Source organism: Heterodontus francisci, chromosome 32 (genome assembly GCF_036365525.1).
Source record: "Heterodontus francisci isolate sHetFra1 chromosome 32, sHetFra1.hap1, whole genome shotgun sequence".
NCBI classification, from domain to species: Eukaryota; Metazoa; Chordata; class Chondrichthyes; order Heterodontiformes; family Heterodontidae; genus Heterodontus; species Heterodontus francisci.
In genome coordinates this window covers 11131838-11154042 of record NC_090402.1, presented here as the reverse complement: position 1 = coordinate 11154042, position 22205 = coordinate 11131838, and the positions used below count along the sequence as shown (strand labels likewise).

The following is a 22205-nucleotide window of genomic DNA, read 5'->3' as shown; positions in this document are numbered from 1 at the left end:
TTTTTATTTCCGATATCCAGTATCTGCAATATTTTGCTTGTATTCTAAATATCCTGGTTAACATAGGAACAGGAGAAGGCCAGTTAGCCCTTCAAGCCCGTTTTGCCATTTAATAACATGGCTGACGTATGACCTAACTCTATAAACGAGCATGCAATCTAGCAGCAGGAGTAAGCCACTCAGCCCCTCAAGCCTGCTCCGCCATTCAATAAGATCATGGCTTATCTGTTTGTAGCCTCAACTTCACATTCCGGCATACCCCCGATAACCTTTCACCCCACCTCCCCCCTTGCTTATCAAGAATCTATCTACCTCTGCCTCAAAAATATCTAAAGACTCTGCTTCCACTGCCTTTTGGAGGAAGAGTTCCAAACGCTCACGAACCTCTGAGAGAAAAAGTTTCTCCTCCTCGGTCTCAACTGGGCAACCCCTTATTTTTAAACAGTGGCCCCTAGTTCTAGATTATCCCACAAGGGGGAACGTCCTTTCCACATCCACCCGGTCAAGACCCCTCAGGATTTCATATGTTTCAATCAAGTCACCTCTTACTCTTCTAAATTCCAGTGGATACAAGCCCAGCCTGTCTAACCTTTCCTCATAAGACAATCTGCCCATTCCAGGTATTAGTCTAATAAATCTCTCTGAACTGCTTCCAATGCATTAACACCCTTCCTTAAATAAGACGACCAATATGGTACATGGTACAGATGTGGTCTCACCAATGCTCTGTACAACTGAAGCATAACCTCCCCCTACATTTATATTCAATCCCCCTTGCAATAAACAATAACATTCTATTAGCTTTCCTAATTACTTGCTGAACCTGCATACTCACCCTCTGCAATTCATGCTCGAGGACACCCAGATTCCTCTGCTTCTCACAGCTCTGCAATCTCTCACCATTTAGAGAATATGCTTTTTTATTCTTCCTGCCAAAATGGACAATTTCACATTTTCCCACATATTACATTTGCCAGACCTTTGCCCACTCACTTAACCTATCTATAGCCTTTTGTAGCCTCCTTATGTCCTCCTCACAACTTACTTTCCTACCTTCCTTTGTCCCATATTCCTTAGCTCCTCTGTTTAATAAAAGTTTAACAACCTCAGATTTAAAATTAACAATTTCACAGCATCAAATTGGGCAGGATCCCCAAAGACACATTGTACAGCGAGCTCGCCACTGGTATCAGACCCACCGGCCGTCCATGTCTCCGTTATAAAGACGTCTGCAAACGCGACATGAAATCGTGTGACATTGATCACAAGTCGTGGGAGTCAGTTGCCAGCATTCGCCAGAGCTGGCGGGCAGCCATAAAGACAGGGCTAAATTGTGGCGAGTCGAAGAGACTTAGTAGTTGGCAGGAAAAAAGACAGAGGCGCAAGGGGAGAGCCAACTGTGCAACAGCCCCAACAAACAAATTTCTCTGCAGCACCTGTGGAAGAGCCTGTCACTCCAGAATTGGCCTTTATAGCCACTCCAGGCGCTGCTTCACAAACCACTGACCACCTCCAGGCGCGTATCCATTGTCTCTCGAGATAAGGAGGCCCAAAAGAAGAAGAAAGAAGAAAATTACAGCAGTAACAAATTAAAGCAGCACTAGCAATTTGTGGAAGAGAGTTCCAAACTTCTGCCACCTTTTGCGTGCAGAAATATTTCCTAATTTGACTCCTGAAAAGGTCTGGCTCTAATTAAGACTACACCCCCTTGTCCTATACTCCCCAACTAGTGGAAATAGTTTCTCCCTTCTATCCTATCTGTTCCCTTTAACATAGTGAAAATTTTGATCAAATCACCCTTTAACCTTCTAAGTCCCAGCAACACAATAGCAATTTGTCGTAATCGCTCCTTGTAATTTAACCCTTGGCGTTCAAGTATCATTCTGGTAAATCTACACTGCACTCCCCACAAGACCAATATATCCTTCCTAAGGTGTGGTGCCCAGAACTGCTCAGAGTATTCCAGGTGTGATCTAACAAAGGCTTGTATAGCTGTAGTATGACTTCTATTCCCTTTATATCTAGAGGACTAGAATACAAGGTCAACATTCCATTAGCCTTTTTGATTATTTTCTGTACCTGTCCATCACATTTTAATGATCTATGTACCCGGATCCCAAAGTCTCTTTGGACCTCCACTGCTTCTAGCTTTTCATCATTTAGAAAGTACTCTGTTCTATCCTTTTTAGATCCAAAGTGACTGACCTCACATTTGCCTGCATTGAAATCACTTTGCCACAGTTTTGCCCATTCACTTAATCCATTAGTATCTTTGTAATTTTATGCTTCCAATGCCGCGTATCTTTGTGTCATCAGCAAACTTAGATATGTGGCTTTCTATCCCATCATCTATGCCTTTAATGAGTACAGTGAATAGCTGAGGCCCCAAAGTCTAGCACTTTGTGAAAGTGGCATTAGACTGCAATATTTTATTTCAGCTATGCCATTAATTTTCCTATAAAAGCCTGCAGGCTAGAGTAGTTAGGAAGAACCGGTTTCCCCTGGCGGAGGTCAATTACCGGGGGCACAGATTTAAGGTGACTGGTAGAAGAATTAGTGAGGACATGAGGGAAAACTTTTTCACCAAGAGGGCGGTGGGTGTCTGGAATTCACTGCCAGGAACGGCGTTGGAGGCAGAAACCCTCAACTCTATCCTGGACATGCACCTGAAGTGCTGTAACCTGCAAGGCTACAGACCAGGTGCTGGAAGGTGGGATTAGATTGGGCGGCTAGTTTTTTTTTCGGCTGGCACAGACACAATGGGCTGAATGGCCTCCTTCTGTGCTGTAATTTTTCTATGGTTCTATGCAAATTCTTAATATTGTTTTAGTCTTATTTTGAAATCTCATTCTTCTTTACTGGTAGTAAGAATTTTAAAACTATATTGGCTTAATAAACTGTAAATTCAAAAGCTATCGAGTCAGAGATATTCTGAATATTAACGGGCTTTTTTCACTGTGGGAAATCAGCCATGCCAGTTAGGCTGCACTTATTTCTTCTGTCAAGTGTTCAACCATTTAGACCCAAACAGTGCAGGCATCTTTACCACTGTTGCTGAATTCCAGAAAAATCAATAAATTTATATTCCTGCACACAGATACTAATCACATGAACTGATCAGGAGATAAAATTTCAGCAACAACATTTTACTCTCTGTGCAAACGGAGGAGGGTAGGCTTTAGCAAAAACCATATTACCATGAGAATAAGGAAACAGACTAAAAACTTAATGTTTTATCTGTTGGGCTTGGTTTCCTATATGCCTCATACTAGCTACTACTGTCGTGGTTTTGGACTTAATTTATTTTGACATTGTGTGCAAGATTACCAGAAGAAAAAAATTCTTCTGCCCACTAGATAATCCAAAACTATAATATTAGCATTTCAAATATCTAATTTTGTTTGCACATGAACAGCCTCTCCTCTTACAAAAGCAAGAGATGTTCTGAAGTTTTCCCTCCACAGTTTTATTTTAAACTTGGAAACCAGCTGAAGATGAGAAATTAAATAATTTTCATCAGAATTAACTTAAAAATCACAGGTCCTTTGCAAGAATAGCATCCAATAGTTTTCTATCGTTAAAATGTATCATTTTATCTTTATACAGAAAATTGGGGATGCAGTATACAACCTGTGATTTTATTCACATTTATAATTTTGAAATTTAACTTTTTTTTTTAAAAATGATGCTACTGAATAAATCCTACTGATATCTACCACCAGTTCTGTAAATCTACTTTTCAGTACTAAATTTTAGTTTAAGCATTATATCCAGTTAAGATTAACAGCTGGTCCTCTTCCGCCACAGCTTTACAGTGTTCCAAATTTATTCTGCAAGTTTCCGAAACTTCCCTAAAAAAAAATGTTAGCGCACAATATAACTTGATCTGTTTTGGCTCAAATCTAAATTAGAAGTAAATTTGAATCTTAAGGAAATATACACATTAGATACCATGACTTATTTTGCCCATTGTCAACAAAGAATTAATTCAAAGTCTTTAATTTTATTTCAGCAAACAATAACCAAAATGACAAAGAAGAAATAATTGCTGTCAACTCAGTTATTTCTTCTACCCACTTTAATTCATTTTAATTGACGGCTTTAGGTGTTCTGCACCCTCAAGTTTTCTCCGCCATACTTCTGCAACCTCCTTCGCTTTCCAACTCTGGTACACTGGACATTCTTGCTCCTTCTACCCTAAAATTGGTGACAAAGCCCTCTCTCATGTGAACAATCTCCCCAAATCTCTCCACAGCTTTAAAAACCCTCAACCATGATTCTCTAATTTCCCTCAAGCTCAGACCCGACATCGAACTGTGAAGTGTCTTAGGATGTTTTGCTATGTTAATGGCATGGTATAAATGTATGCTGTTGTACATTATTCATTGTACGTTTTTGGCACAATGAACAAAAACAAAAAATTGAACAGGAAAGTAGTAGGCAGCATTTGAACGTTAGATATGAACAAGAATACACAATCAAAACAACAAAACATTTACTCTCAATTACGCACATCCAGTTTCAGGTAGCAAGACTAGTTACAGACAGATTAGGAAAGGGAAGAAGAGTATGAGGAGAAAATCTCAAAATATATTGTGAAGAATGAAGAAAATTAAAATATTCCACAAATAAAAAAGGAAAAGCGGTAAATGTGAGTTGGAACCTGAGACAAAAAGGTAGCGGGCTTCTACAGGGTAAACAGAAATTTGCAAGAATACTTAACATGTGCTTTGCAACAGCGTTTACAAAAGAGGATACTGGGGAGGAGGTAACTTCTGAGTTGGATAAAAGGTAGATGAAATATTATCCTAAATAAAAAGGAACGTATTAGAGAAATTATTTAAGCTTAAAGAGGATAAAGTGCTTAGACTTGACAGGATACAGCCAAGAATCCTGAGAGATATGGGGAAAGAAATAGCAGTGAGCCTAGAAATTATATTTCAAGGTTCTATTGAGAGTGAATGTCAGAGCACTGGAGAGTGGCCAATGTTACTCCCATTTTCAAAAAGGGTGACAGTCCCGGTCCAGGTAATTATAAGGCAGTTAACATTTGTGGTAGAAACATTTTTGAATCTTTAATCAAAGATAAAATTGCTAAATAGCTAGGTGACAAGATAATAATTAGAAGCAACCAACATTAGATTTCAGAAAAGATCACACTTTACAAACCTGACGCCACTCTTTGAGGTGGTGATAGATATAATGAATGGGGGCAATGCAGTGAACGTGGTCTGTAGGAATAGAGGACACTTTGAGGTGATTAAGGGGTTTGAACCTAGAAGCATAGTAAATTATATTAAAAGTTGGTTTGGTGTTTGGAAACAAAGAGTAGAAGGATAGATTTCTCAGAATAACTGCAAGTGGATATCAGATATCCACAGGATTCTGCTCTGGTGCTGATCCTGTTCATTGTGTACTTGAGTGATTTGTATATAGGGCAAGTAGGAGTGGTATCCAAATTTGCAAACAATATTAAAATAGAAAGTAAATAATTCTGAGGACCAAAGAACACTGCAAGGAGAAGCTGACTAGATGGTGGAACAAACAGAAAAGTGACACATGGAATTCATTATTTAATGCAAAGTGGTATGTTTTTTAAAAAGTAATGATGGAAGGCCTGGTAGTGTGGAACAGCAAAGGGATTTGGGGGCAATAGGGCAGATCCAGGTTCACAAGACATTAACAGTATTGACTCAAGTGGAGACGTCCATTAAAATCCTCATGGAATACTGCATTTTATGGTGTGGGGCAATGAATAGGATAGTCCAAATGTAATGGTGAATTTATAGAAAACTTTAATAAAACCACAGTCAGAGTACTGTGTGCAGTTTTGAGCTCCATGTTATAGATAGGCTGTTGAAGCAATAGAGATGGTGCAGCACAGGTTCACTAGGACATTGCTTGGTATGAGGAAATGCAAATACGAAGGAAGAGTTTAAAAATTGGTCTGTATTTGTCAAAATAGAGAGGGTGATGTAACAAAGGTGTTTAAAATGGTGTTAGAAACAGACAGTTTCCAGTTGTTGAGGGTCGAGATTGTGACATAGATATCTTAAATTTGAGATTTAGACCACAGTGGAAGAAACATTTTTTTTTTAAATACAAGTGGTTGTGAGGTTGTGGAATCCGCTACTAGAAATAAATAAATAGTGATTCAAGCAAAGATTGTGTCAACAGTTAAGAATAGGTTAGGTGGGTGATTGAAGGAACGGGCTAATAAAAACAGATGTGGGAAACAGGTAGGGCATAAGATTAACACTACTGCTTGTGTGGTGATCGGACAGCAATACAGGCAGGTTGTCTGTAGTGATTTCTAGATTAGCTCAAAAAAGGTTTTTTAACCAATATTTCCCAGAACCTCTGGCCACTTAATATGTGCAAAATGGCTCAGATGACCCCTGATTCTACTTTATCGCCCGTCTTCAGTGAACTACCTACCCTCTACCCAACACCATACCATACAGACACATCTATAACGGAACTAAAAGCATGGAAGAATACCGGCGGAACTTGCATCTTGCTGCAACTTAGCAGTGCATCATATTCTTAATATCATACTGTCCAACTGCTATTTGACTTCATCTGCATTTTATCGACAACTATATACCATATGTTTTTTAGTACTTGGAATTTAGGAAAAGGACTGTTTACAACACAGGAAAACTTTTCCAGTAATAGTTCAGAACATTTTCTATTTTTATTGAAAGAGCATAAGCAAGACACAGTAAACTGGAACTCCACAAGGCATACACATCACAATGAATCTTACACAAGCTTTGTTACACAGTAATGTGAGGTTTTCAAACAAAGTTATAGGGTGTTGGAACCGAACAATGCCAATGGTACATGTCAAAAATATGCACACAATAAAAGCTATGGATACGTCTCAACAAAATCTGGAAGGGATGTGCAGTATTCCTTTGCATCATAATTGTGTGGCATAACTAACAATATTTAACAAGTCTTAAAGGCTGTAATTTGTAGTATAAATATAATTAGCTATTCCTCAAGTTCAATACTAATATTGTAGTCAAATGATTAAACCCCCAAAAATGAACTAAGAATTGACAAGTCACTCACCAAGATACCTGCTGCATATAACAATGCACCCTTACATACTAGTGTCAGTATTCACATACGATAACGTGGAGTAGTCTTCCAATGTGCAGTTGCTATGCTAGAATTAAAATTGGTCAAACTTCGAATTAGCTTTTCATCCCCATTCTATTATAGATAATATTCAAATTCTAGGCATAAAAAGTTGAAAGCTGCCAAGTCTATTTTCAATTTCTTTATCAGGCGAACATGTATACATATTAGCTACATCAGTGGCTTTACTACTACTTTTGTTACTTTCTTATTTCTGGTGAAAAGGGCTCACAATGTAGAAAAGGTTTGCCAACACACTCACTACCAAACCATACTGGTAACCTTAGCACTCCAAATGAATTCTGAAAGATACATAAAACTCTCTTTTTACCATAACGGATGATAAAAGATAGAGTTAGCAGGTCTAAAATTCATTCTTTTGGGCCTCCTTATCTCGAGAGACAATGGATACGCGCCTGGAGGTGGTCAGTGGTTTGTGAAGCAGTGCCTGGAGTGGCTATAAAGGCCAATTCTAGAGTGACAGGCTCTTCCACAGGTGCTGCAGAGAAATTTGTTTGCCGGGGCTGTTGCACAGTTGGCTCTCCCCTTGCGCCTCTGTCTTTTTTCCTGCCAACTACTAAGTCTCTTCGACTCGCCACATTTTAGCCCTGTCTTTGTCTTTATAGACAGCCAAATATTCCATGACATTTGACCCACGGAAGCAGTCTGAACTTCCTGAAATATGTATATGTATAATAACATACACACATAAATGTGTGTAAATATATTTTAATATTGACACGGAACACAAAGGTCCGAGTGTATCAGGCCTGTGTCCTCAGTACCTTGCTCTACGTCAGCGAGGCCTGGACAACGTATGCCAGCCAAGAGCGACGTCTCAATTCATTCCATCTTCGCTGCCTTCGGAGAACACTTGGCATCAGGTGGCAGGACTATATCTCCAACACAGAAGTCCTTGAAGCGGCCAACACCCCCAGCTTATACACACTACTGAGTCAGCGGCGCTTGAGATGGCTTGGCCATGTGAGCCGCATGGAAGATGGCAGGATCCCCAAAGACACATTGTACAGCGAGCTCGCCACTGGTATCAGACCCACCGGCCGTCCATGTCTCCGCTATAAAGACGTCTGCAAACGCGACATGAAATCGTGTGACATTGATCACAAGTCGTGGGAGTCAGTTGCCAGCATTCGCCAGAGCTGGCGGGCAGCCATAAAGACAGGGCTAAATTGTGGCGAGTCGAAGAGACTTAGTAGTTGGCAGGAAAAAAGACAGAAGCGCAAGGGGAGAGCCAACTGTGCAACAGCCCCGACAAACAAATTTCTCTGCAGCACCTGTGGAAGAGCCTGTCACTCCAGAATTGGCCTTTATAGCCACTCCAGGCGCTGCTTCACAAACCACTGACCACCTCCAGGCGCGTATCCATTGTCTCTCGAGATAAGGAGGCCCAAAAGAATATTTTAATATAAGTAAATGCAGTATTATGCACTTGGGTAGGAGCAATTATAACTGTGTCCACAAAGCAGGGTTGCAATGCTCAAGGCTGTTGGGTGTTAAACTGCATGAGACATTTAAGGTCAATGACCAGTGCTATTGCAAAGGAAATAAAGTGTTTGTGCATATTGCCAGGACCATTAAATATAAAAGAAGAAATACTATTCTCTGCATCAAACCTTGGACAGGCATCATCTAGAATTTGGTCACCTCACATGACTACAGGATATGGAGGCCCTAGGTAAGGTTCAGAGGAAGACAAGTAGATTGATACATAGTTTAAGGGACTCGGTTACCAAGATAATCTTTCAGAGCTGGGGCAATTTACTCCATAAAAGTACAGACCTCAAGGAGATATGGTTGAGGTTTGATTAAAATAAATGAAAGGATTAGACTTGGTCCAACTGAATACCCTACTTGAACTGGATACAATCAGGAAGAACCCAAGAACATAAGTGTAAGTTTTGTAAGCACAGAACTAGCTGAGATGCTAGGAGGTATATTTCGCAGTGAGTCAGCAACTTCTCAAACAAGTCGCCAGCACATGCAGTGAATGCCAATTAGCTGCAAACATTCAAAAGAAAGCTGGGTGAGTTCCCAAGAGTGACCAACATAACTACAGATAGAAGATCGTTAGAGGATAATGAAAATTAAAATTACAATTTAATTTCTAAGTTGGGAAAGTGGGAGTAGGAAAACAATCAAACTAATACTCACTTCTTGAAACACAAGAAGCCTACTTCCTCATGTGAACATGTTCCAACAGAGGGAAAAATTACCACCACTGGTGACACAAACATCCTAGTGGCTGGCTGCACAGTGGCACTGGAGGTTTTCTGTGAATAGTTCACAGGTACAGATAGGAAAGACTCCAAGAAGAAAATGGGGGGTGGGGGGGGGGGGGGGGAGATAAACTCACATGATCCTCCAGCCTCCACAAAGACAACCTGGGCTGCTATCATACCAGGCCACCCCTCCCAGACATATCTTTTCCAAGGCACAGAGACTAATGAGGTCCAGGTCTCAAAATGGGCCAGGCCTCCCTCCTGCCTGCACCATCAAATGTGATGTCTGATTGTGGCATTAGTGGTAACTCCTCAGATATGTGACAAATATTCTCAATAATGTGTGAAATCATCACCAATCACAGTGAATAAATAAAATGTGACCATAACTTTGACTTCGGTCAAACCTGACAATGTTGGAATTCTAGAAAAAAAAAGTATGATTTTTTTTCCATTCATACCCAAACAATTAGTCACCTTCTACTCCGAAAAGTTAGGTTCAGATGCAACAACCCTCAGGTCACAGATGCTACAGTTTACATATTCACACAGTGGCGCAGTGGTTAGCACCGCAGCCTCACAGCTCCAGGGACCCTGGTTCGATTCTGGGTACTGCCTGTGCGGAGTTTGCAAGCTCTCCCTGTGTCTGCGTGGGTTTTCACCGGGTGCTCCAGTTTCCTCCCACATTTGCCCCTAGTATAGGTAGGTGATAGGGAATATGGGATTACTGTAGGGTTAGTATAAATGGGTGGTTGTTGGTCGGCACAGACTCGGTGGGCCGAAGGGCCTGTTTCAGTGCTGTATCTCTAAATTCTGTTACCAATGTTTCCTATCTGTCAATCTCCTCAATTATTTTCCAACCACATTTCATTCTTAATTTTGTATTTTAGTTAGAAATTTCAGCATGTGTTATTCGCGCTATTCAGGAAAAATACTGGAATTAATTTCTCCAGTGCAGCCTGATTTATAATCACTTTTCATAGACCAATAATGGTATGAAGGACATTGGATCTTACTGTGGGAGGAAACTGTGGGTACAGATTCTAAATTATATGAATAATACTTGAAGTTATATAGTGCCTTATCAGGTTTAATGTCTCAGCTTAACACAATAAATTTGTTTTTGAAATGTCACGATTGCTTACAGATAACATCTTGACCACCGACTAGACCTTCACCATACTGTCATGGTGTCAAATATAAAGTATGATTTAATGATGAAAAGAAAAAAAAATTGCTTTTATACAACCTCAGGACATCCCAAAAGGCTTCAGAGCCAATTAGGTACTTCTTTGAAATGCTGTCACAGTTGTAATGTAGGAAGTGCAGCAGTCAATTTGCACACAGAAAGTCCCATAAATAGCTGTGAAATAATGACCAAATCATCTGTTTTTAGGAGTTAGTTATGTATAGTTATAGTAATGAATTATTTTAGAATCACAAACCATACTCTTCAAGTAAACCAAAACAAAATATTAGGCTCCATGATATTATAACTTAAGAGCACATCTTCTGCACACGGTTCAGGATTCAAGCACCAAAAATTTGGTAAACAGACTTCAGTTCCTGGCCTTCAATCACTCATGAACATGCCATAATTCAAAACAATGGTGAGTGCAAATTATTTTAAGCAACTGAAGTTTCCAGTAATTGACAACACAGCTGTCATTATCGTAATACCCTTAAGATTAGCACAGCTTCGGTTTAATATCTGGTTTGAATATTAGCCATCAACCCCAAGCAAGGTGGCGGTAGGGTCATCATAACTGGCCTTAGAGCTACAGGGCTTGGTGCGGGGGTGGAGTGTTGATTTAGAACAAAATCTGGCCATGACTCCCACTTTTCATCACTATCCAGTGACCCCTTTAGAAAGTGCAGGCATGTAGATTTGAAATGAAGACAGTATGGGTCTCAGGTTAGATAGTCCTGTAGTGGAATGATTGGTGACACTCTACATCTAGACCATCAGATGAAAAAACGTACCAGAGGATGACTGACTGGCTAGTGAGAAATCAATGCCTTCGGGAAAGGGCAGATGAAAAACTGGTGGAAAAAAAGTGTCTTAAAATATGACAATGTGTTAAAATGGGGACCCAACAAATTTACACACAGATGAAAATAGACAGTGGTCAACAGTATTTTCAAAACAAAAGTCTTGCATATCTTTTTTTAAAAATTCAGCACACAAGTACAGGAACTAAGTTCTCCAATTTAAAAATTGATGGACTGAGACTGAAACCAGACCAATACCAGTTTACCAAGGAAGGGACAAGCCAATGCATTAGAATGGCAACGCAGCTTTACTGAGAATCAGTAATTATATGAGGAAAAGAGCAGAACAAGTGAACAAATTCCCTGTGGGGGCTGGTGGAGGTTGGGGGCGGGTAGAAAGAGGGGGAAATGTAATTATTAAAACTACAAAAAAAAAACTTGCTTTCATCCTTCCTCATTTAAGTTTTTAACAATGCTCCTCAGCCCCAACATAACATTTTTCCCACTCTCACACTAACCATCCTATGGACTGTCCAAGCAACATTGAAAATTGGCACCATATTAGGGAGAACTCTGTGCTGTAACCCAGTATCCACCAGAAAATGGACTGATACTGCATAACTCATTCCAGTGTTGTGCAATGAAAATTGATGACAAGCCATAGGTGCGGCTGCAGCGACAATTTTAGACACATGCACTAATTTAGTGGAAAACACATTGCACACAAAGCAGGTTAATATGCTTCACGTGTTTATTTACTTAGCAAACATCTACCGCCATTTAGTGTGAAGTTTTGCAGTCTTTCACTTTCAAAGTTTGGAATTCTGGCATGAATTTATCAGACAAAGCACGGCTGCTGGGTTTTTGTCCAGCTGTTGCAAGCACTACTTTGACTTTAGGGCGGCACAGTGGCGCAGTGGTTAGCACCGCAGCCTCACAGCTCCAGCGACCCTGTTCAATTCTGGGTACTGCCTGTGCGGAGTTTGCAAGTTCTCCCTGTGTCTGCGTGGGTTTCCGCCGAGTGCTCCGGTTTCCTCCCACAGCCAAAGACTTGCAGGTCGATAGGTAGATTGGCCATTGTAAATTGCCCCTAGTGTAGGTAGGTGGTAGGAGAATGATCATAAGAACTAGGAGCAGGAGTAGGCCGTCCAGCCCCTCGAGCCTGCTCCGCCATTCAATAAGATCATGGCTGATCTTTTCGTGGACTCAGATCCACTTACCCGCGCTCCCACAGTATCCCTTAATTCCTTTATTGTTCAAAAAGATATCTACCTTAGCTTTAAAGACGTTTACTGAAGAAGCGTCAACTACTTCACTGGGCAAGGAATTCCATAGATTAACAACCCTCTGGGTGAAGAAGTTCCTTCTTAATTCAGTCCTAAATCTGCTCCCTCTAATCTTGAGGCTATGCCCTCTTGTCCTAGCTTCACCTGCCAGTGGAAACATCCTCTCTACTTGTATCTTATCTATTCCCTTCATGATTTTATATGTTTCTATAAGATCCCCCCTCATTCTTCTGAACTCCAATGAATATAATCCCAATCTACTCAGTCTCTCCTCATAAGCCAACCCCCTCAACTCCGGAATCAACCTAGTGAACCTCCTCTGCACCCTCTCCAGTGCCAGTATATCCTTTCTCAAGTAAGGAGACCAAACCTGCACACAGTACTCCAGGTGCGGCCTCACCAGTACCTTATACAGCTGCAACATAACCTCTCTGCTTTTAAACTCAATCCCTTGAGCAATGAAGGACAAAATTCCATTTGCCTTCCGAATTACTTGCTGTACTTGCAGACCAACCTTCTGCGATTCATGCACAAGGACACCTAGGTCCCTCTGCATAGCAGCATGCTGCAACTTTTTACCATTCAAGTAATAATCCTTTTTCCTGTTACTCCTACCGAAATGAATGACTTCACATTTACTAACATTGTATTCCATCTGCCAGACCTTTGCCCACTCACTCAATGTATCTATGTTCCTCTGCAAAGTTTCAGTCATCTGCACACTTTGCTCTGCCACTCATCTTAGTGTCAGCTGCAAACTTTGATACCCTACATGTGGTCCCCAACTCCAAATCATCTATATAAATTGTAAATAATTGCAGTCCCAACACCGATCCCTGAATGGTAGGGAATATGGGGTTAATGTAGGATTAGTATAAATGGGTGGTTGTTGGTCGGCACAGACTCGGTGGGCCAAGGGCCTGTTTCACTGCTGTATCTCTAAATAATAAATAAATAAATAATAAATTTTGAGTGGTTGCTGAGAAAATTGACTCACACAAGGAGACAGGTTAGAACCTCCCCATTCTCCATTCAGAACAGCTTAGAATCTGTATGTCCTCATTGGTGGCAGTACCTTCAACTGCCTAGGCCCTGCATGCTGGAATTCCCTCCCCAAGCCCTAATGCCTCTCCAACTCATTACTCCTTTAAGACCCACCATAAAATCCACAACTTTAGCCAAGCTTTGAGCCACCCTTGCTAATATTTTTTCTCTGTCTCGTTATCCACTTTTTGTTTTGGATTAAGTCTCTGGAGCACCTGGAAGCATTTTTCTACATTAAAGACAATATGTAAATACAACCTTTTGTTATTGTATAACTTTTTAACCTCAGTGGGTGGTATGCATCTTTAAGATATGAAAGACTGAACATATGTGTTACATTCAAACTGCATGTGACTACGATACGAAGGATAATTTCATCACATGGTTATGGAACATTTTAATGAGTTATAATTTTAGTGAAACTACCCTAGTGCACTATTAAAACGGAAAACACAGGAGCTGATTTTTGTGAACATTCTCTCAACATACTTAAAATATTTCACAGTAAACAGAGGAGATTCAGCCATTAGACCTTACGCTATGCATGTAGGATGTACAAGCAGATTTTTGAAGTGTATGTTAGTTGCCGGATACCAGTAGAAACATTTGCTATTGGCTACAGTCTTTATATCTGACAGAATCCAAGCAGATTATTATGTTTCTTGGTATCTTATTAAAAAAGCCAGCATTAATATACAATACTTAATATGGTTAAGCATTGTGTTACATTTACATTAGAAATTCCTTATAAAGGTCTTCATTTAATCTGGGCACTGGAGAATTACAACTTTTAATGACACAAAGGCAATGAGTACACAGCGGATGGTACTGGTATTTACTGTACTAAAATCCAAACAATGGGCTGTCAACGGATCACTAAATTCTTCCACTACCATCATTTTACCTCTCTCAACAGCCACAGCATAAACCATTTGAAACAAATTTGCATTATTCCAGCTTTATTCACAGATCAATTTAGAGTCAAATGTTTTGCTCAGATTTGATTTCAGATAGTCATCAGCTTGAATTCAGTCAAGTTGCATGAAGTTAAAGCCAAATATAGCAATTAGTCTAATTAACTCTGCATTATCACTCGCCCCACCCCTAAATAAAAGAAATATTCAAGCAATTGACCATATCCAGATCATATGTACGTCTGTTTCGTACACTCTTCCACCCCGCTACTCAATGATTAAGATATGAGCTGCAGACTTCTGGATCAGCTGAAGTTTACAGAATAGAGGATAGAATGCCATCATGGGAATAGTCGAATCTAGAAGTTACAAAGGCATATGAGGGTTTAGCAGCAGATGGGCAGAGGCAGGCGATGTTATGGTGGGAGAAGGATGCCTTTCTGTTGAAAAGGATATGGGGTGGATTATTTAGAAGATGTGTACAAGTCAGCTGTTGATAAAAGGCACAGGTTTTCAGGCAACTTACAGGAGACAGTTCGAGACTAGCAATTTCCATGTGTGAAACTCAATCAGAAACTTGTCTCAAAAACTGAAGTCATTTTCGAAGTTGGAAAACTGACCAAATCTAAATCAGCATTATACTAAGTCAATGAAAACAGACTTAATGAAAACAAATCTCATTCTATATTTACCCTGGTTTATAAAGAACAGCTGACAAGTTAAATCCAAAACTTTTAAATGTAGCTGACAGTATACTTCAGAACATAAAATCAGAATAAGTCCTCAATGAAGAAAATGTAATGACATACATTACTGTAATAAATGTTTAACCAACAGCTATTCCATTACATTACTACTCATTACAACTTATGGTGTTCTTAGAGCAGGGGAGTTCTCCCCAGTATCCTGGCCAATATTTATCCCTCATCCAATAAACAAATAGATCATCTGGTCATTATCTCACTGCTGTTTGTGGGAGCTTGCTGTGCACAAATTTGGCTGCTGCATTTCCTACAGTATGAACATAACTACACTTCAAAATAACTTCAATGGCTGTAAAATTTTTGGGATAGCCCAAGGTTATGAAAGGTACTAAATAAATGCAAGTTCCTCTTTCTATTATTTTCATTTTCTCTCCTACTCTAGACAATTTGGCACAGAACAAAAAATGTAACATTTCTTAATGGTTACATTTCTGACAATACTACAAAAAGAAAAAGACTTGCTTTTGTGAAGCACCTTTCATAACCTCAGGAAGTTTACAGCCAATTAAGTTCTTTATTTGAAGTGTAGGCATTGTTTTAATGTTGGAAACGCAGCAGCCAATTTGGGCACATTAGGGCTCCATAAACAAAATATGATATAGACCAGATAATTTTGTTTAGGTATTGGTTGAGGGATCAATATTGGCTCGGACACCAGGGAAACTTCACCTGCTCTTCTTCAAAATATTGCCATGGGATCTTTTACATCCAGCTGAGCGTGAAGACAGAGCCTCGGTTTAATGTCTCATTTGAAAGACAACGTCTCAGACAGACAGTCCTCTGTACTGCACTACATTGGCAGCCTGGATTATCTGCTCAAGTCTCTAAAGTGCCTTCTGACTCAGAGGCGAGAGTGCTACCCACTGTGCCACAGCTGACACACAGTGCTGCTTTAGGGTTTCTTTTTTAACAAATTTTCAAACAAATTTTTACATTAAGTTTCAGATTTATATTTAATCTAAAAGAAAATATATCAGTGTTCATCTTGTTGCAGATTATAAACAATGATCCTTCAATCACAGAAACAGCAATCTGTTTGTAAAACAGTGCAAGTGAACTGTTTATCCAGAATGAACTTTAGATCCCAGCTGCAGTATTCCATCTCTCAAAGTAGATCTACATCACATTAATGATTAAATAATTTATAATTTATTGAAGAACTTATTTCCATTACTGATCTCAACCAGGCTGGCTGTAGGAAGAGTGTTATAATTGGCTTTAACGATCCTGACCTAGGAAGGGGATAAACATCCATTATGTGACCCCCACCCCCCCCCCCCCCACCACCACACTGCAAAGTCACTTGTACTGACACAACAAGATTCGAGTCAGGCTTGGATGTAATACCCAAGGTTGAATACCTAGAGTCAACATCTGCAGCAGTGGAGGAAAACAATTGGAATTTTTTTTTAAATCATTGTAGGAATAATGGTGCAAGCCAATGGCCTGCAGCATCATATAGGAGAAATGGATTCAAATCTCAAGTTCAGTTGCACTTTCACTTCAACATTGCCCAATAAGATTCCGATTTCAGACAAATTGTCAGGTAAAGCAGTGAGTTCCAGCAAGATGCTTAATCAACTAAGGAAGGAGGGGAAAAAAAGACAAGCAGCTCTAGAGAAAAGACTAGCACTGCCTTACAAATTTTCAAGGCTGTAGTATTAATGAAGGTATAGCAGTTAATCACTATCTTCTCAGTCACGATGCATGGTCCACAGAGCTATTCAGGAAACAAAGATTGAAATAACTATCTGGGTAATAATTTTATTTTCTTATATTTCATATTTTCATACATTATAATTTTTACTAGGTACATTTATTTTTGTATCCAGAATACTTACAAAACAACCACTTCTAAAATGTTTATTTACAATATAAATGGCACCAGTTTTGAAAACATTACCTAACAGGTATTGCTTATACCCAGATTACTTTGTATTACTGTACACAGAGGGCTAGAGAAATTGGCATTCATGGTGCAGAAATAGAAATATAAAATTTGCAGTCATCTGCACCAAAGTGTTTCACAGATCTTTCAAAGCCATTCAATACATGTAATAACTATAGCGGAATTCTCCGAATAAATAAACATGTTGCAATAAGATAACATCTTCTCGAAGTCCAACCTTTTCACATTAATGAATGTGACCCTTTTATCAAGTAAAATGCCAATATTGCGGTGACTGCGTTGGTTTCCTGAGTCCCTCAAAAATGTAAGAGTGGTAGATTTTTATTTGTTCTTGGGAATGTGGGTGACATTGGCAAAGGCAGTAATTATTACCAATCCCTAATTACCCTGAAGGCACTGGCAGTCAATCAATCACAGTGCGGGACTGGAGTCACTCATAGATCAGACCAGACACCAGTAGGTTACCTTCCCTGAAGGACATTAACGAACAAGTTGGACTGGCAGCTTTTCAACCTTTTTTTCTCTGGTGTCAGTCTATAAACTACCTGATTTATTGAATTCCATTTCACAATTCCCACATTCTTGTGTGCTAAACGACAGCAGAAGCACTAATATTAAAAGATTATAAAAGGGAAGAGTGTCAGTGGACTGGCAGACAGCGAATGTTATTCCTATATTTAAAAAGGGAGGAAGAACAATACATCAATAAGGGAACTTAACAATAAGCTTAACATCTGTGGTAGGAGGATAAATGAACGTTTACTCAAAGATGTAATAGAAAACACACAGAAACCAAGAACAGAATAAAAAAAAAACTAGTCAGCATGGATTCCAAAAAGGACATACTTGACCAACTTTATTGAATTCTTTGAGGAAGTAACAGAAAAAGTAGATCAGGGCAATGCAATAGATGTAACACACTTGGATGTTCAAAAGGGCCTTTAATAAGGTAGACAGTAGATTCATGACTACGGTCAGAGCATGTGGAGTCAGTGCACAAATAGCAGAATGGATAACAAGCTGGCTACAAAACAGAGAACAGGGGTTAAAAGTATTTACTCAGAATGTCGTGAGGTGTGAAGTAATGTTCCACAAGGATCGGCGATGGAACCTCTGCTGTTCACCATTTACATAAGTAATTTGGACTTGGGAGTCAGAAGTACAATTTCGAATTAATTGGTGGGGGGGTGGGGGGGAATAGTTAGTACCGAGGAAGACTATGACAAAATACAAGACCGCTTTCTTTAATAAACTTGAAGAATGGGTGTGTAAATGGCAAATGAACTTCAGTATAGACAAGTGTAAGGTGGCCGCATACTCCTTAGAAAATAAGTGTTTAAATGAGGTAGAGGAGCAAAGGGATCTAGGGGTAAAGATTCACAAATCATCAAACAAAACAGCAACACAGGTTAACAAGGCCATAAAGAAAATGCAAAAAAAAGCAGTTGGATTCATTTCCAGAAGAACAGAATGAAAAGCAAAGAAGTTATGTTAAACATATATAGAACTTTGGTTAGACCACACTTAGAATACTGCGCACAATTCTGATTTCCATAATCTTAAAAAGAATGCAGGAGGGATTAGAGAAAATGCAAAAACAATTTCTAAGTATGATACCAGAACAGAGAGGTTATAACTATCAGGAAAAACAGGCTGGGACTCTTTTCTCTAGCAAAGAGAAAGCCAAGAGGTGATCTAATAGAATCTTCAAAATTATGAAAGGGTTCAATAGGGTAGCTGTAGAGAACATGTTCACACTTATGGGGGGACTAGATCATAAATATAAGACAGTCAGTAATAAATCCAATAAAGAATTCAGGAGAAATTGTTTACCCAGAGTGTGGAACTTGCTACCATATGGAGTACTTGGCTCCAAACTCTGCTGTACGTATCCTAATTCACATCAAGTCCCATGCAGCCATCACCCCCATGTTCGCTGACCTACACTGAGTTCTGATTAAGCAATGCCTCGATTTTAAAATTAACATCCTTGTTTTCAAATGCCTCGTCCCTCCCTATCCTAGTTACCTCCTCCAGCCCTACAACCCTCCAAGATGTCCACACTCCTCCAATTCTGGCCCCTTAGACATGCCCGATTTCAATCACTCCACCACTGATGGCCGTGCTTCCAATTATCTGAGCCCTAGGCTCTGGAATTCCCTCTCTATCCACCTCTCTACCCCTCTGTCCTCCTTTAAGACACACCTCAAAAACCTAGCTCTTAGTCCAAGCTTTTGGTCATCTCCCCATAAATCTGATTTAGCTCATTGTCGAACTAAAATGTTCCTGTGAAGCACCTTGGGACATGTTACTACATTCAATGCAAGCTGTTGTTGAAGTGAATTGCATAGATGTAATTAAAGGTAAGCTAGACAAGTCCATGAGGGAGAAAGGAACAAGATATGCTGATAGGGTTAGATGAAGTCAGGTGGGAGGTGGCTCATGCGAAGCATAAGCAGACCAGTGGGCTGAATGTTTCTGAGTTGTATGTAACTTACCATCGTGGAATTTGAACTACGACCTCTAGGTTTCGAGTCCAGTACCATAATCACAAGGCTTCCATACTCATTCTTCCCCTGCATAAAAATCTAGTTTGGCGTTTATATATGCATGCTTTCCCATGTGAAGAGACCGAAGTCAGATCTGCTATCACCTCGCTAATTCTATATTTCCCAGCCTAATGCCACATAGCATCTAAATATTTTAGATTTTTCAGACATTCCACATGTCCAAACTAGAGGAGTTGCAGTGAGTACATTTGGTATCTGCTTTTGCTTACCTATGCTTTAAATCTCTCATTAGACGCTGAACAGTTTTCAAAAGACACCTATTTGACCAAATATGAACTAAAACTGCATCAATATGGAACAGGTAACAAAAACAAACCATGGATTTAAGGAAGTCAGATTACTTTAGATTTAAATTCTACTGGAAGGCTTGCCAAATACTACAATTAAATATTCCATCAGTAGTTCTCGTAAATCAAAAATCTGAAGGGCTATTCATATGGACAGTACAGCCCTGAAACTAATCCCCAAATTCTAGTGTTGTATTAAATAATGCTCAAAGGGATCCATTCATACTTTCTGCTTTGAAATATCCCATTTACAGTCCTCCTTAGCGTCGTGCATTAAAAAACATTTGTCTAAAGACACGCCAGTTGCATAATTCATTCTAATCTTCCATTACAAATTTAAGAACACAAAAATTAGCACAGTTGTTATTTATTCATGTCTTGCCAACCTACGAATCAGTTTTTTTTTTCAAATCTTTTGTGCGTGATTTAGGATGGCAACAATATTTCTGGAATCCACATTATATTTTTTGTTAAACGTACATATGTTTAAGTCATCAAAATTTGAAAATTTCTACTTGCCTATTCCATATGCTTTGGAAAAGATCCACGCCAGATTGGCGGCTATTTTGGCCCTGGATGAATCGTACAGCTCCAGAGGTACAATCTCAGCGCAGTCAGAGTCAGGCAGCTCCAGCATCTTTCTATTACTGCTGCTGCCATCTCCAGATGCACCACAGCCACTGAAATCCACATCCACCATCTCCAAATATATATATATATTATAAAAGTTGAATTTTTCAAGAAGATAAATAAATATCCACGGATGATTTTCTTCCCACAGAAGATGTTTCCCTCCTCCACCACCGTTCAATAGAATCTGTCCAAACGCCGCATTAATTGAGCTCGGTGGCCGCCTCCCTCAGGCGCGGCCTATAACCCGACGCTCCAATGAATGGGAGTTTATCTCACAACAGAATAAAATGGCCGGCTACCCACCAAATCAGCAATAATTTAAAAGAAACGGGTATCATGATGGCTCAGCTAGTGCTGTTCAAACTGGGTGCAGGCAGCCTTTTATGTGCAGCCTCCTCCTTCTCCTCACCCACCGACTCCTGCTCACTCTCCGTTTCTCACTGACAGGCGGCGGCGTCGCCGCGGCCGTTAGAAGCTCCCCTCCCCCACAACCCTACATTGCGCATGCGCCAACCGTCTGGCTCACCTCCACTGCCGACAGGATCGCGCTCCTCTCAACACTGCGCGTGCGCGGCAACCGACTAAGCCCCGCCCAACCACCGCGCCTCAATTTACTACGCACGCGCGACAACAGTCTGGGGGAGGGGGCCAACTCCATCTACTGCGCCCGCGCGCCGTCACCAGGGAAACACCCTGAAAGCTGTGGAGAGAAATTCAAATGAGGAAGGGGGTGAGGGAAGAAATAAGCTTCCTCTTCTGAAGATCTATTCGTTTTAACTTTTAAAACTTTTTCTTTATAAATAGTCACTTTGTAGTACAGAACTTGAGTCTTCTTTCTTCTTTTGGGCCTCCTTATCTCGAGAGACAATGGATACGCGCCTGGAGGTGGTCAGTGGTTTGTGAAGCAGCGCCTGGAGTGGCTATAAAGGCCAATTCTGGAGTGACAGGCTCTTCCACAGGTGCTGCAGAGAAATTTGTTTGCCGGGGCTGTTGCACAGTTGGCTCTCCCCTTGCGCCTCTGTCTTTTTTCCTGCCAACTACTAAGTCTCTTCGACTCGCCACAATTTAGCCCTGTCTTTATGGCTGCCCGCCAGCTCTGGCGAATGCTGGCAACTGACTCCCACGACTTGTGATCAATGTCACACGATTTCATGTCGCGTTTGCAGACGTCTTTATAGCGGAGACATGGACGGCCGGTGGGTCTGATACCAGTGGCGAGCTCGCTGTACAATGTGTCTTTGGGGATCCTGCCATCTTCCATGCGGCTCACATGGCCAAGCCATCTCAAGCGCCGCTGACTCAGTCGTGTGTATAAGCTGGGGGTGTTGGCCGCTTCAAGGACTTCTGTGTTGGAGATATAGTCCTGCCACCTGATGCCAAGTATTCTCCGGAGGCAGCGAAGATGGAATGAATTGAG

General features: G+C 40.3%; 1 protein-coding gene across 4 annotated transcripts in view; it reads right to left on the bottom strand.

Annotated features, from left to right (window-relative positions):
• camsap1b (calmodulin regulated spectrin-associated protein 1b) overlaps positions 1 to 21270 on the bottom strand; it is a 96665-nt gene extending 75395 nt beyond the window's left edge. For all 4 annotated transcript variants that reach the window (XM_068012224.1, XM_068012225.1, XM_068012226.1 and 1 more), the window contains exon 1: positions 20675 to 21270. In XM_068012224.1, coding sequence (XP_067868325.1) covers positions 20675 to 20855 — 181 coding nt within the window. In that variant the 5' untranslated portion in view covers positions 20856 to 21270. The remainder of the gene's footprint in view (positions 1 to 20674) is intronic.
• Between the last annotated feature and the right edge of the window lie 935 nt (positions 21271 to 22205).